Source organism: Homarus americanus, unplaced genomic scaffold, assembly GCF_018991925.1.
Source record: "Homarus americanus isolate GMGI-L3 unplaced genomic scaffold, GMGI_Hamer_2.0 scaffold41027, whole genome shotgun sequence".
Taxonomy (NCBI): Eukaryota; Metazoa; Arthropoda; class Malacostraca; order Decapoda; family Nephropidae; genus Homarus; species Homarus americanus.
Window position 1 is genome coordinate 1,282,222 of NW_024745073.1, and position 14,573 is coordinate 1,296,794.

The 14,573-nt window shown below is 35.9% G+C and overlaps 1 protein-coding gene across 1 annotated transcript; it reads left to right on the forward strand.

Moving 5' to 3' along the window:
* Window positions 1-111: 111 nt before the first annotated feature.
* On the forward strand, window positions 112-11,861 carry LOC121878321 (26S proteasome non-ATPase regulatory subunit 2-like). Its single transcript, XM_042384444.1, has 15 exons — window positions 112-276; window positions 1,785-1,970; window positions 2,770-2,927; window positions 3,229-3,424; window positions 4,670-4,867; window positions 5,453-5,593; window positions 5,815-6,022; window positions 6,562-6,770; window positions 7,508-7,784; window positions 8,119-8,240; window positions 8,517-8,703; window positions 9,273-9,525; window positions 9,790-9,995; window positions 10,332-10,450; window positions 11,275-11,861. Exons 1-15 carry the CDS (start codon window positions 187-189, stop codon window positions 11,455-11,457), a joined length of 2,733 nt encoding a protein of 910 aa, XP_042240378.1. The 5' UTR covers window positions 112-186; the 3' UTR covers window positions 11,458-11,861.
* The last annotated feature ends 2,712 nt before the right edge of the window (window positions 11,862-14,573 follow it).

A 14,573-nucleotide genomic window follows, 5' to 3' on the forward strand; every position in this document is an offset into this window, starting at 1 on the left:
GAATAGTATGATAAATTTATAATAAAAATATGATATAAATTTTAATCCAGAATAGTGAGAATATTTGGTAAAATTTAGACATTAGCACAACATGAGTCCCAAGTCGACGGTCCAGAAAAATTTGACGATCAACATCAACAAAACTCGAGGCAGCCGGACGGTCGCTGTCTCTCTCTCTCCCTCACGATGGCTAAAACTAAAGAAACTAATAAAACGGACAAGAAGGAAGCGAAGAAAGATAATGACAAGAGTGATGGCGACATTAAAGAAGAACTTGTAAGTATCATAGTGGTAGAAGTAATCCATATAAAACAAGGCCTGTAGGTGGGCCTTGTGTGACGACATGAATATAGATTTTTTTTTTTATAATGTATCCAGTAATTTCGTTATATAAGTTTCATATTTGTTGAGTATATAGATAGGCAGTGCAGGTGAGGAAATAATGATAATCAGTAAGTGAATCCAGCTAGGAGTAGAATAAGGAAGATATTTTTCTTTTTTTTTTAATTATAGTTTATGAATATAATGAAAAAAGGTTTGTTACTATCATTGTTTTAAATAAAATGTATATATAAACTGAAAATTTACCGTATTTTGTTGCATTTATAGTTAAGTTTATTTTGTAACGGGTAGAAGTTTTGATATTTGTTTAGTCATCCCCAACTGATCTTAAAACTCCAGAGGAAATAATGGGTCATGTCAGAGAACAGATTTTTATTAGTTATAGTAAGTAAGGTTAATATTGTTTTTTTTATCCCGATAGGTATTTCGGATTTTTTACAATATTTTTATTTTTTATTTTTTTTATTTTAGCTAGGAATTGATTTTCTTCTATGGCGTTTATGGTGCAAATTTATGTTTTCAAGTATTATAACCGATAAAATTACTAACGATATTAGTTGCTCAAATTGGGCAGGGCCTTGAAGTAGAGGGAAAATGCGGGGTATAATACTAAAAATAACACCAAACAAACCTTTAAAACCTAACCTAACCTATATAAAATATTTAAACTATAAAGCACTTACCTTATTCTTGTTGTCGGTGTTTAATGTGTTGGTGTAGTTCTTGGTGTTAAAATGATGGGATCCATGAACTCAAAAGTGGTTTTTAATCTTTTTAAAGGTTAGGTAAGATCTTCAAAGGTTTGTTTGATGTTCTTTTTAGTGTTTTACCCCATTACTTATTCTTTTACTTCAAAGCCCTGCCCACTTTGAGCAACTAATATTGTTGGTATATTTGTATGGACTAAAATACAGAAAAATATATAAATTTGTGCCAGAAAGAAAATTGAATCATAGCTAATTAAGTATCTGAAATACCTATTTTAATAAGAACATCTGTGGAAAAAATAACAATATAGAACGAAATAGAGGGTGGTAAACCTGTGGAATGGTCTACCAGCCCAAGCTATGGAATTAAGAACACTAATGTACTGGGTTTCAAAATAGCCATTTGACAAAATTATCAAGAACAATGGAGGGATTTTACACAGGCTACAAGGCCACCTCTTGTGTGTGGCCATTAAGTAAGTAAAGTGAATATGGCATAAAAGGGCTAAGTCGGGCAAAAAATTACAGTATTCGGTGTTCTTAGGTAGCTTGACTTGGAATTCCCCCACCCTCTGGAATTTTCCACCCTGAAATTTCAACTAAACCTGACAGGCCTTCCTCCCCCCCCCCAATTATAGACTGGATTAGAGGGAATTGACTATCACAAATGGGTTTGTGATTATCTTCAATTTACATTTTATAGGAATTAATGTACTGTATTTGTTATGTTTGTAGTCAGAAGAGGATAAACAGTTACAAGAGGAGCTGAACATGTTGGTGGAAAGGCTACAGGAGTCGAACACTGACCTGTACAAGCCAGCACTGGAGCAGATCCGCTCTCTCATCCGTTCCTCCACCACCTCCATGACCAGTGTACCCAAGCCACTCAAGTTTATGAGACTCCACTACCAGACAATGAAGGTATTTACATTGTTGTTTATGGACGTATATGGGAAAATAAGGTTTCAGGTTCTCCATGTGGGATTCTTATAAGAAGTATGACAGCCTGCCATAGTTGATCATATGAAGCCCAAAAGAAAAAATCCTGTGTTGTGGCTGACCCTAATGATTTTATCAGATATTTAAAAAAAAAAAAGAATATAAAGATTTTTAATTTTAATGTTCCATCCTCAGAACTTGTAAAGATAATTGATTAATATAGGAAATTATTATGTATGAAAAGAGCTCATCAATATTAATGTCTGGACCTTCAGTTACTTTATCATAGTTGTTGAAAGGAAAAAAAAGGCACCTCTATTTTTTTCAGCCTCTTACCAGAATTTTATTTAATTTAATTTTTTAAGGCCAAACTATAAAGTACAGTACTCTTTACTTGGATCGGGAAATGAAAGCACGCACACACTGAAAGTAGATTTTTAGTTTTTATAAATTGTTTGATGCTTTTGCAAGGCTGAATTCTGTGGCGTTTCTACCACTTGGTTTAGAAGAGCAACCCTATGTTTACTTCTATTATTGACAAATCTTTGTCTTACCATTTTGGATATTTGTTCCCCATCACTGAATATTATGTGTACAGTATATGGTACTACAGTATTTTTATTCATACATTTGGCCACACTCGTGCAGTGTAAAGGACTGGTTTTATGGGTGGATCATGAACCATTCACAATGCTGAGTACAGTAATTGTTTTTATTATAGTAATACAATTTTGTACTGTATAGCAGATATATTTAGTCTAACCACTTTTCTTTAATACAGGAAATTTATGACAAAATGAAGGAGAATAAATTGAAGAAGTTCGCTTCTGACATTGTATCAGTTTTGGCAATGACTATGTCTGAGGAGCGGGAGTGTCTTAAGTACCGGCTGCTTGGCCAGCGTGGTGACATAGGTGCCTGGGGCCACGAGTATGTCAGGTGTGTACTCCTTTTTTCTCTTATTCCATATATAATTAGTCATAAAAAGATAATTCAACTTAGGCTTTATACTATATGAGGCTTGACATGATTAAATGTCATTTGTGCAGGTGGATGCAAGATCATAAAGAAAATTATATTACTTACATTACAGAATTCTTTACATTTTCAATAGTTAATGAAAAGCATAGTTGGTGATGTATCTTGAGAAATCAAAGATTTACATTTGGAATGGGAAGAAATCTTAATATATACTGTATATGAAAAAGATTTATCCTTATTATTCATTGTTGCTTTACAGGCATCTGGCAGGTGACATTGCTCAAGAATGGGAAACTCTTGGGGAAGATGATGATGCACGACGAGCAGAACTAATCAGTGAGGCGCATGTTATTGTCCCTTATCACATGCAGCACAATGCCGAGGCAGAAGCTTGTGATCTTCTGATGGAGATGGAACAGTTAGATCTCCTCACCTCACAAGACTATGTTGATAAAGTAAGGGAATAATTTTATAATGTGTAACTCACCCAGGGTTTCAACCATTTTTCAAGATTTTTTTCCCCTTTTCTTCTCCACTCCCACTTTTATTGAATTTAATGCAATGGAATTAAAACACACCTTCACAAGCTTTCTACTTGTAGGCCACAAAAAATCATACCAATTATTCTTCATGACATCTTTCTCTTTGAAGTAACCTACTCCTCTGTACAGCATTCAAGATGACCACCTGTTTGGATAATTTTTTAGTCATATTCTACTTACCGATTTGTACAAAACACATGTTCGACAAATTTAAATACAGTAATATATTAAGATAATAGTTGCCCCTAGTGTTTGAGGATGGCTGGCCTTAGGGCCACCTATGCGTCAATTTGTTTAAGGTGTAGAAGCTGTCTCCAACAAAACAACCACACCCTAAGTTAACTAGTTGCATGACCCAGTGTCAAGGAATAATCCAAAAAGACCAGATAACTTGCCAACTGCACTGGCTAACCATTTCCTCGGAAAGTGATTTGCAAATTGATTAATATCCAGGTTCCCAATTGATACTGGATAGACAAAGGCAAATGGTAAACTTTCTAATAGTTTTACCCTGCCTGGGGATTGAACCATTACACCACATGTATAGCAGTATTGGTACAAAATAGATGTACAGAAAAGGTTATCAAGTCTTATGATTTTTAAAAGCATATATTGGACTGTTTGTATGAAGTGACTCAGTTTACAGAACTGATCTGTTCCAGAAAACCCTTCATCAATCAAGGGTTGTCTGTACTGTACTTCTTTTTATATTGTTTAATTATCAGAACATAATGCTACATACTGTCCCACAATTTAAAAACCTTAGTGAACCTTTTTTAAACGTGGAGAAGCTTCAAAACTTGTTCACTGCAATGAGGTTGTCCTAGCACTATTTTTGCAGAATAAAAAAAATGAATTTAAAGGTTATTTTTTGTATAAAATGAGAGGAAATAGTGTAGGAGTTGTTACTTAATTTTTGTGTGTCATTGGGAAAGTTTGAAAGATTTAATAAGAAAAACAAGTATCCCTTGTGGGTAAGAAGAAGAGCTCAATAAATGATAAATACTTAATGTAAGTAGGTCAAGTGTTTTAAACAAAGGGGCTGGTGCCTAGTCATTTGGTCATTTGTTAAGGATACATGACATGAAATAATATACCTGTACTGTAAAAAGCTTGATTGTCATATCTTAACTTGTTTTTTTACTCTTTGTTTTACAGGATGCATACCAACGTGTGTGTTTGTACCTAACAAGTTGTGTGCCATATGTACCAGATCCTGAGAACACTAACTTGCTCCAAACATCCCTTCAACTTTACCGTAAATTTGGTCAGTACCCACAAGCTATGAGACTGGCTCTGCAGCTTCATGACCTAGAGCTCATCAAACAGCTCTTTGATGAGTGTCCAGATAAACTGGTAAGATTACAGTACTAGCACCAGGCATTGTGTCTCTTGAAAGTTTATATGGTTCAAGATTATTGTAATGTTCCTGAACAAAGATTTTGCTGTACAACACTTTAATCTCTTGTATGCCTAAGACACTGTAGTTAATTTTAGTGGACATTTATTGAATACAGTACAGTATTGCTGTTGCAGCCAGCAGTGACAACCTTGAAACCCCATTAGCTTGCCTTCTCATTTTAAATTTTGTCTTTGATACCTCTTGAATTTTTCTAAATCACATCCACAGTTAATGATAATGAAATGAAGCTTCACTTTCTTCAATACATTACATCATGGTGAAGGAATTTTAAGAACGTTTTATGAAAATTTTACCAGTTGTGCTGATGAGGTATTACTACCAGAGGAGTTGCAACTCTCAGGTGAAAATGCCACACACGTCTTTGAGAGAATGTCTGCCATTTGTGGTTTTATTAAATTTATCCGGTGAGTTTGTTAATTTTGACTTACATTATTTGTATGAAGGTCCAGAAGACCTGATGAGGTTGGCTGGGCTTATAATGTGATGGTTACTGACTGATTTTTTATCTGTTTTCTCAGGTGAGAATGCAAGTGGCATTCATGCTGGGAAGACAGCAAGTATTTTTGGAGCTGCCTGAAGAAATGGACGATTATGAAGACTTTACAGAGATCCTTTCAAACTCTCACCTCAACACCCACTTCCTCTCTCTTGGTCGTGAGGTGGGTTTCTTGTATACACTTTGAAGACATAGTACTTGCCGCTATCTAAGGAAAAGTTATGTGGTTTTCATGGAGACATTTATAAGATATGTTTAAAGGACAGCTTCAAAGGAAAACTACTTTTTCAGTTGACACAAATAAAGATTGGGCTACTTTGGTGTATATTCATTTAGTCTTCTACAGTATTGTCAGTATTTATAAATTTTTCACAACTATTTCAGTTGGATATCATGGACCCCAAGACCCCAGAGGATATATATAAATCTCACTTAGAGAACAACCGCCCCACCTTTGGCCCTGGTCAGGTGGATTCTGCACGTCAGAACCTTGCTTCATCATTTGTGAACGGCTTTGTTAATGCTGCCTTTGGAACAGACAAATTGCTTACTGAAGATGGAAATAAGTGGCTGTATAAGAATAAAGAACATGGTAGGTGATGGTGACTTATGTTTTTTTGGACATTCAGGAAGCAGTGTTGTTTCTGAGAGAATGTGAAGAGTATGGTAGTAATTGGTATTTGGAGATGGATGTGCCACTGATGGGTGATGCTAGGTTTTGTGAAGTGAAGGATAAATTGGGTATTGGAAGCTATCTTGTGGGAGGTAAATATTGTGGATTGCTACAAATGAAGGAAGAGTGTGTGATCTTGATTCTGGCCTCTGCATTATGATAGGTAAAGGCTTGGAAGCTTGAAGAAACATGCTGACTGGGTAACTCCTATGTATAGTATACTAATAAAAAATATTGAATATCTGATTGTCAGAATTTTTTCATTGGGTTAATTCATTTTGAGAATTTCGTATGTGTTTGAAATTTGAGAATTCTATTAAAGAACCAGAATGTGTATAACATTTTATTTGGTACCAGTAATTTATTTTTCTTTCTCCTACTCGTTCTAAGCAATCTTTTGCATCTTGTTTTCTTAGTATGTCTATAATTTTAGCAAATTCTTTTGTGTATTTGGACAGGTATGTTAAGTGCAACAGCATCCCTGGGTTTAATCCTCCTGTGGGATGTTGACGGAGGCCTGACACAGATTGATAAATACCTGTATTCGGCGGAGGATTTCATCAAGTCGGGTGCACTCCTGGCTTGTGGTATTGTCAACAGTGGCGTGAGGAATGAATGTGACCCGGCTCTTGCCCTCCTCTCTGACTACATTGGACATAAAACTATGGTGAGTCCAAGCTTAAATAACATCTTAGAAGAAGAATATGATAGAATAAAATGTTAAAGAAATTTTAAGTTGGTTTTAAGTTTCACAGGTAAAGTGTGTGGAATGGGAAAGAAAAGTTGGGTTAGATTAGGTTCTATGTGGGAGAAGAAACTGTGTCTATGTTAAATTGCTGGGAGTACAGTAATTAAGAGTTCAAAAAGTGATAGGATAATTGACAGAAGTGAATAGTTATCAGATTGAATCAAGTAAATAAAGTGATACGGTATATCAGTTTTAAAGAGGACAGTGGTAGAAGTTACTGTACACTTGGGGAAGGAAAACTCAAAAGAAAAATACTGTAGCTCCATTACCCTAGTATAGAAACTTGCATCAAAATCAGGCATTAGTGGATAGCATAGCAGATTATATACAATAAAATGACGTGTTGAGTTCTATTTTGGAAACATTCTTAGTACAGTATAGTGGAGCACTACATGTCTGTACAGTACTTGTATTTACCTGTGTACAGCTTTGTGAACAAGATAATTTAAACCAACAGCAACAGATATTTAACCAAACTTAGTGTATAGAACATCCTAGATAAGTTTAGTAAGCAATACAGCATTTTTTACCTTTATGACCCAGAGTTATGTCAGCCACTTGGATGTTGCTTTGACAGAAGGGTATTTCTCCACATTATTTAATTCTCTAACAAGAAGGTACTGTACTCCATAACTTTCTATGTACTTTCATTTCAGGTTATCCGAATTGGTGCCATCTTAGGCTTAGGTCTTGCATATGCTGGTAGCAACAGGGAGGCTGTACTAAAGGTGTTAACACCTGTGTTGTCTGATGAGAAGAGCTCACTAGAAGTTGTGGGTATCACAGCTCTTGCCTGTGGGATGATTGCTGTTGGCACCACCAATCAGCTGGTTGTAGAAGCTCTTGTTACTACTCTGTTAGCCAGGTCTGAGACAGAGCTCAAGGAAACCTATTCCAGGTTCATGTCTCTAGGGCTCGCACTCTCATATTTAGGTAAGTGTGCATGTCCAAGTAGACTTGAAAAAAATTTAAAAAAGATTGCAAGTCCTTCCACTACATGACTACTACTCTTGGTGAAGTCTTTAGTAAGCTTTGCTTTGGTGAATGTAAAATGTAACTTACATTTGTGATTTATTTGTTATTCACAACAGTAAAGTTCAATTTAATTGATCTGCCCCCTGAATATGAAATTACAGTACAGCAGTTTGCTTCAATAGTATACAGTATATGATTTAAACTGGTTACTTATATTATCTAAACTGTACTATAAAGAATGAAAAACCTATGGAAAATGGCTGTAATAAAGATATAATTTTTATCTCGTAAGGTTGCCAGGATAAGTGTGAAGTTGTACTCTCCTGTATTGAGAACCTCCCGGCCCCCTTCCGCCAGATGACTGCCACTCTTATTGAGGTGTGCGCTTATGCTGGCTCTGGTAATGTCCTGAAGGTTTGTAGTTAAATATTTGTTATTTTATGAGCATGTGGAGAGATCCTGTGTCTAATTCTTCTATTTTAACTGGATTCTGGACTACTGGATAACCACCCAGAGGTATACAAGTGGATGATCTCAATACATACTCATTAATTAAGGAAATTGGACTTCAGTAACAATCTCTCATTTTTGTTGCACTGATCCTTCTGTTATGGTGCCAATTTTACTTAAGATATTGCAGTGGGACATTAATTACCCTCAGTGATGTATGATTTTGTTCCCTTCCTTCAGGTTCAGGAGATGTTACATATATGCACAGATCACTATGACCAGGAGGAGACCAAAACCAAGGACAAGAAGGACAAAGATAAGGACAAGGATAAGGATAAAGATAAGGACAAGGATAAGGAAAAGGATAAAGATAAGGCAGAAGAGAAGGAGGTTGATTTATCATCGCAACAGGCTGTAGCTGTCCTTGGTGAGCTTATAGAAGTATTTCATATATTATAACAGTGATGTTTTAACTTTTATCTCTCCATATGGCTGTCCTAATTATCTCTCACTAATATCATGGAGGTGGGACATCAGGGGAACTGCAGTGGTGGATATGAATGACTAAAAGAGAAGGTAGCATTGAATAGTTTAGTAAGGTGAATTTGCTGCCGATGGGTAAATCAGAGATATGTCGGGTCCTGTAAATAACACACTTCTGTTACAGCAGTAGGAACAAATGAATAAGTTTATCAAGCTCTAAAATGATGAGCTTGAAAAAAGAGAGGTACTTCTTCTTTCACTTTCTATTAAGATATTCTCACCTGTATTCTTACCATTTGTAATGTGGTCTTTATTACACATTTCAAAATTCCAAAATTCACACACATATGACATCTTGTTAGCAAAGGCAAATGCAATCATGTTATCATTCTTCATACAGTATTTAGTTAAGAGCTCAAGATAATCCCTCCACAGATGGTTGATGGACTTCATTAGTTATAACCCATGGAGTTAAATATTTTCTAACTTAACTTCATCTTCTGTTCTTTGCAGGTATTGCTCTCATATCAATGGGTGAAGATATTGGAGCAGAGATGTCATTCCGCCAGTTTGGCAATTTGTTACGTTACTGTGAGCCAGTAATCAGACGAGCGGTACCTTTAGCATTGGGCCTCATTTCAGTTTCTAATCCAAGACTTAACATTCTGGACACCCTGAGTAAATTTTCTCATGACTCAGATGCAGATGTTGCACACAATGCCATCTTTGCTATGGGTCTAGTGGGTGCAGGTACCAACAATGCAAGGTAAAAATTTTTTATCATTCATGTTGGTTTCAATTGACATATAACTGGTTAGTATTGGCTTTAGAGGTTAGTTTGTATTATGAATTGTCATAAAAAGTCACCAGCCACAGTTTTCTTGTTCATTATTTTGACTTAAATGCATGTTAGTCTAAGTATCTTGACTTTTGCCCAAAATTGGATGACTGCCCAGTGAGAAATGAATTGTTGCATAAAATATAATTCATACTTTTTTTCTCTCTCCATTACTAAGCCTTGTCTTTGCAGATTGGCTGCCATGTTGCGTCAGCTTGCTCAGTATCATGCTAAAGACCCCAACAATCTCTTCATGGTGCGTCTCGCTCAGGGACTAACTCATCTCGGCAAGGGCACCATGACCCTCTCCCCTTACCATAGTAACCGGCAACTCATGTCACCAGTTGCAGTGGCTGGATTACTGGCCACCTGTGTAGCATTCCTCGACACTAAAACACGTAAGTACTCAAGCAGAAATAATTTGTTCACTCCTTTGAAATACTTATTTTATATTAGCTGTGGAACAACAACAACCAAAAAAACTAGATAAATGTACTGCAGAGAAACACGAAAGGACCAAAAACAAGAAGTAAACACACACACACACACTTGCTCATATCCTTAACATAAACAAAGTGAAGTCTTATCCTCCACATTGATTCACAACACTTCATCAACTCGCTATGTATGTGAAATAGTTGACAGATTCATTCATACGATAGGATATATATATTTATTGTGTGGTTTGTAAAGTTGACCATAAGAACTGGTTTCACAATGAATTTTTTCACCAGTGATTCTGGGGAAGAGCCACTACCTGTTGTACTGCCTCACCACAGCCATTCAGCCACGGATGCTTGTTACCTTTGATGAACAACTCAACCCTCTCCCAGTATCTGTCAGAGTTGGTCAGGTAAGTGTTTGATGGACAACAGTACTGTACCTGTACAGTATAAGTCAGTTTGCCTGTGTAGGAAATTTTAGAATTGGTTTTGTGTGTTGTGGAAGGGGAACACTTAAGCAGAACATATGGAAAGGAAATCAGGAAGAACAAATAACATAAATTTTCATTTTATGGGAATGAAGGCATTTCAGTGTTTTACCTCATTGTTAAGAATGGGCAGCTGCCTGTCAGTAGCAAGGCTTGTGGCCTATGCCATACTTGCTGTGACAGTTTAATCTTTGCCTCCATTATGACATATTGTACATATAGTTTTGCATATGAATATGATTAATAGATACTGTACAGTATGGGTGTTAACTGATAAAACGAAGTTATATTCAATCCATCCTTATTGTGAGTGATACAGATAACAGTATTGTATGTGTACATTTACATTACTTATGGTGTATAATTCTTCCACATATCTGCCTAAAAGTTATATTATGTTTTTGCCTATAGAGACACCATTTGCTGATGTTCTTAAACATGTGAAGCTAAATATGTTCTCATGGGATGCAACAGATATGTCATGCTTAAGAGCATGTGTGTCAGGTGAATAGGTATTGTGCTATTGCCATACCTTCCTGTTGTGAACTGTATGGGGGTAAAAATAGGTTGAATTAGCCAATTATATGAATTATGATAGCAAAATTTACTTGTTACTTTCAGTTTATCTACATAGTTATGCTTATATATTTTTATTTATTTCTTGTATTATTTTTGGGGGATATGTGAGTTAGTTTAATACTGTACCTAACCATTGATTTACAACTTACATAATGTAATCTTTTCAGGCTGTTGATGTTGTTGGCCAGGCAGGCAAGCCAAAGACCATCACCGGGTTCCAAACTCACACAACTCCAGTTCTCTTGTCTCATGGAGAACGTGCAGAACTTGCCATAGATGAATACATACCTCTAACGTCAATCATGGAAGGTTTTGTCATCCTGAAGAAAAATCCAGATTTTGACACATAGGAAGCTTTGGTAGGTTAGGGCAGTAGTAGTATTGATTATATTTACATTGTTCACGTTTTATATTTTGGTCAAAGCGTCGGTTTAAAGGCTCCTGTGTACTTCATAAATCCTCAGGTATATTCCAGTCCAATTTTAACTGGGGTGAGGACAAACACCAGTGTGAAGCATTGCTATAATTAAACCTTTTTTTTTTAATTTTAGTGGTGGTTTTGACAAATTATTTTGGACAGAACTATATTTTTTCTTTTATTATTGGGGTTTCAGTCTACACTAACTGAATACTGAATGGAAGTGTAAAGTTCAGATTTTGAAGGCTATACTATGAAGAGACTGCTTCATGCATTGTATGTAACAATGTAAGTAATATATGTCATTATTTGTATTTAATAAACAAAAAACAGGAATGGTTATTTATACCCTATACAAAATTGTACTTTGACACATTAGTATCTCAATTTTTACATTATTTAGGTTTCTTGTACAGGAGTTACATAAATTTCCCTTTATAGTAGTATATGAATTGAATGATCTGTCCAATATAACCCAGTAGTATTAATTGAAATGATAACAAGACTAACTACAAAAGGGGCAAGTTAATCGAGAAAAATGAGGGTCGAGATGTGCTGTGCTGAAGAGTGACACAAACACTGTCCAGTCTTATATTATAGGAGAGTCTTTGGCTGTAATATGTAGTGCGATGCCAATAATTTTACTCATGATATTATTTAACTGAACTGTGTAAAGAAAGTGGGTGATTGAATTCCCTTTTAACAGCTTGAAAGTTGTCATTTGGAAAAAAATAAAGTAGGCATTAAGAATATGTATTATAAAGATGGGGAGACTATTACCTGTAATAGACTACCGTCTTAAAATTTAAGTAATGAAGGAAAAGAAAAATTCCATTTAGTTTCTCTTTCATAATTTAATACTATCTAGTTTTGCCTCTTAGTGCTGAGTTTAATGTGTAGTAAACTAAGTTAATTAAATTGGACAATAAAGGATGGCCAGCTTCAGATTAACAAATGTGTTCATTTTTATGGAGATGATGGGAAGTGAAAGAATGGTGCAGTAAATAAGAAAATGTATGATTCAGAGTTGGATGGTAGGAGGGAGAGAGAAAGACAAGATATTGGAAGGATGCCCTGGAGGAGGGGTACGGACATTCAGGCTGATGGGTGATGCAGGGTTGAGCTCATTTGTTTCCTAACATTTTCTCTTATATTTTGAGGGGCCTCTCTTTCCTTTGATACTCCCCATTTGATAGTGAGAGAGAACCTGTAAGTGTATGGAACTTGCTAAAGGGAAAGCTGAATGTACCCTGTAAAGTGAGAATGCTGCAGGTTACAAAGTCGAAGGTCAATAAATAAAGCCATATTGTAGACATTGAAGGGTATGAGAGTGATGTCCTTGGGTAATAGATTATAAACTTTGTATCAATAATATCTTTGTTAATCTTTGATCATATTTCATTACCAACTACATGTGAAGGATAGAGAAGTATATATGACTGAACACCTACTGTATTGTGTGCCTTCCATCCCCACATGCACATAGATCAAGAACAACAGAAATCTCGGGAAAGAGCATGGGAGGATGTTGCAAAGGAAGTGTGTAGAAGCAACAGGAAAGGGTTGCAATTACAAAGAAACGGGAAATTAAGATTTACATATAGTTATATGATCACCTCGCATCTAATGTACAGTACTGTACTTCATTGTCTCGGGTGATTTATCACCAAGGCTTCTATTTCAAATATTTTTTTCCCTATTTCCAGACACTACACTCCAATATATATATAAGGTCTCTTGCCACTCCCCTCCTATATTCCAGTGATATTGCAATTTTTATGAATCCATCATTTGATCACCTGAAGATTAGCCCCCAGCTTTATGCACCTTAAGACTAACCTCCTTAGTGTTCACCCAAACTAACCTACCCCTTCTCCCCATGTAGCTTAGGGTGTTTAATCAAGGGATGAATAAGCTGGAGGGCTAATACCCAGGTGATCTTATTCACTAACAAAGAACATTTTTGGCCCTCAACTGTACCCCCTCCTACCCTTTTCAATTATATTTTCCAATGTTGGCACTCATATTCTACGTATCCATATCATTTTGATGTAAAATGTACTTTTGTGTCTATCTTTTCGAGGATACCTCACCTCATACATCACTATCTACTGTATATGTCTGACGTCTTTTCTCTACTGAATATTTATCTATCTTTTTAAACAAACTTATTCTCCCATGATGTTAGCACTCATTTTTGCTACAACCTTTCTCCATATACAGTGGACGAGTAGAGGGGATGTGACGTTCTTTCGTCCCATCACAAAGCACACACTCACTCCCCGAAGTACCGAGAGCCAGTCCACTGTTATTGCAACCCTGGGGCATAAATTCTCAAAGGTTCGTAGGCTGAGTTTTCCTCGTAGTTACGTTCACTTGGCACCAGTGAGAGAAAAATCTTTCATTAGTCTTTTGTACGTCAACAAACACATGTAGAAATACAAACCTATGCATATATATTTTATTGCACACTGCCGTAATACAATCAATAAGAGTAGACGAAGCACACATGTAATCCAATCCACACAGACACTTATTAAATACACGAAACGCAATAATTCACTACTGTATTTAACTATGTAGATATAAGGTTAAGAAATTTTGTCAATAGATATTCATAATTCCGGACACCTACTGTATTATGCACCTTGTAGAGTTGTAGTAGTTGACGGTACGTGAGCTTGTAATGTCTCTATAACCCCCACACACACAGACATGCGAAAAGGAAAACCATTATAAATGAATTGTATTTTGAAGGAAAATCTATCTAAAATATTTTTACTGGATGTAAGGTACACTTGTTAATATTGAATTAGGCCTAACCAATGCGGAATGCCGGTTTTAATTTTCATTGTTTGAAATGTGGCTTCGAGTTATCATGAATATAGAGTGAAGCAAAATGGATTTTTTTGGGACAACTACTTTGTCCAGCCAAGAAAAATATTTAAGTTGATTTTCTAATTCCTCGGGGCATACAAAGTTCCTGGCATCACCCCCTTTTGCGTCGCAGCTCCAGCGTCCACTAAGAGCACTGCGATAAATTTACTT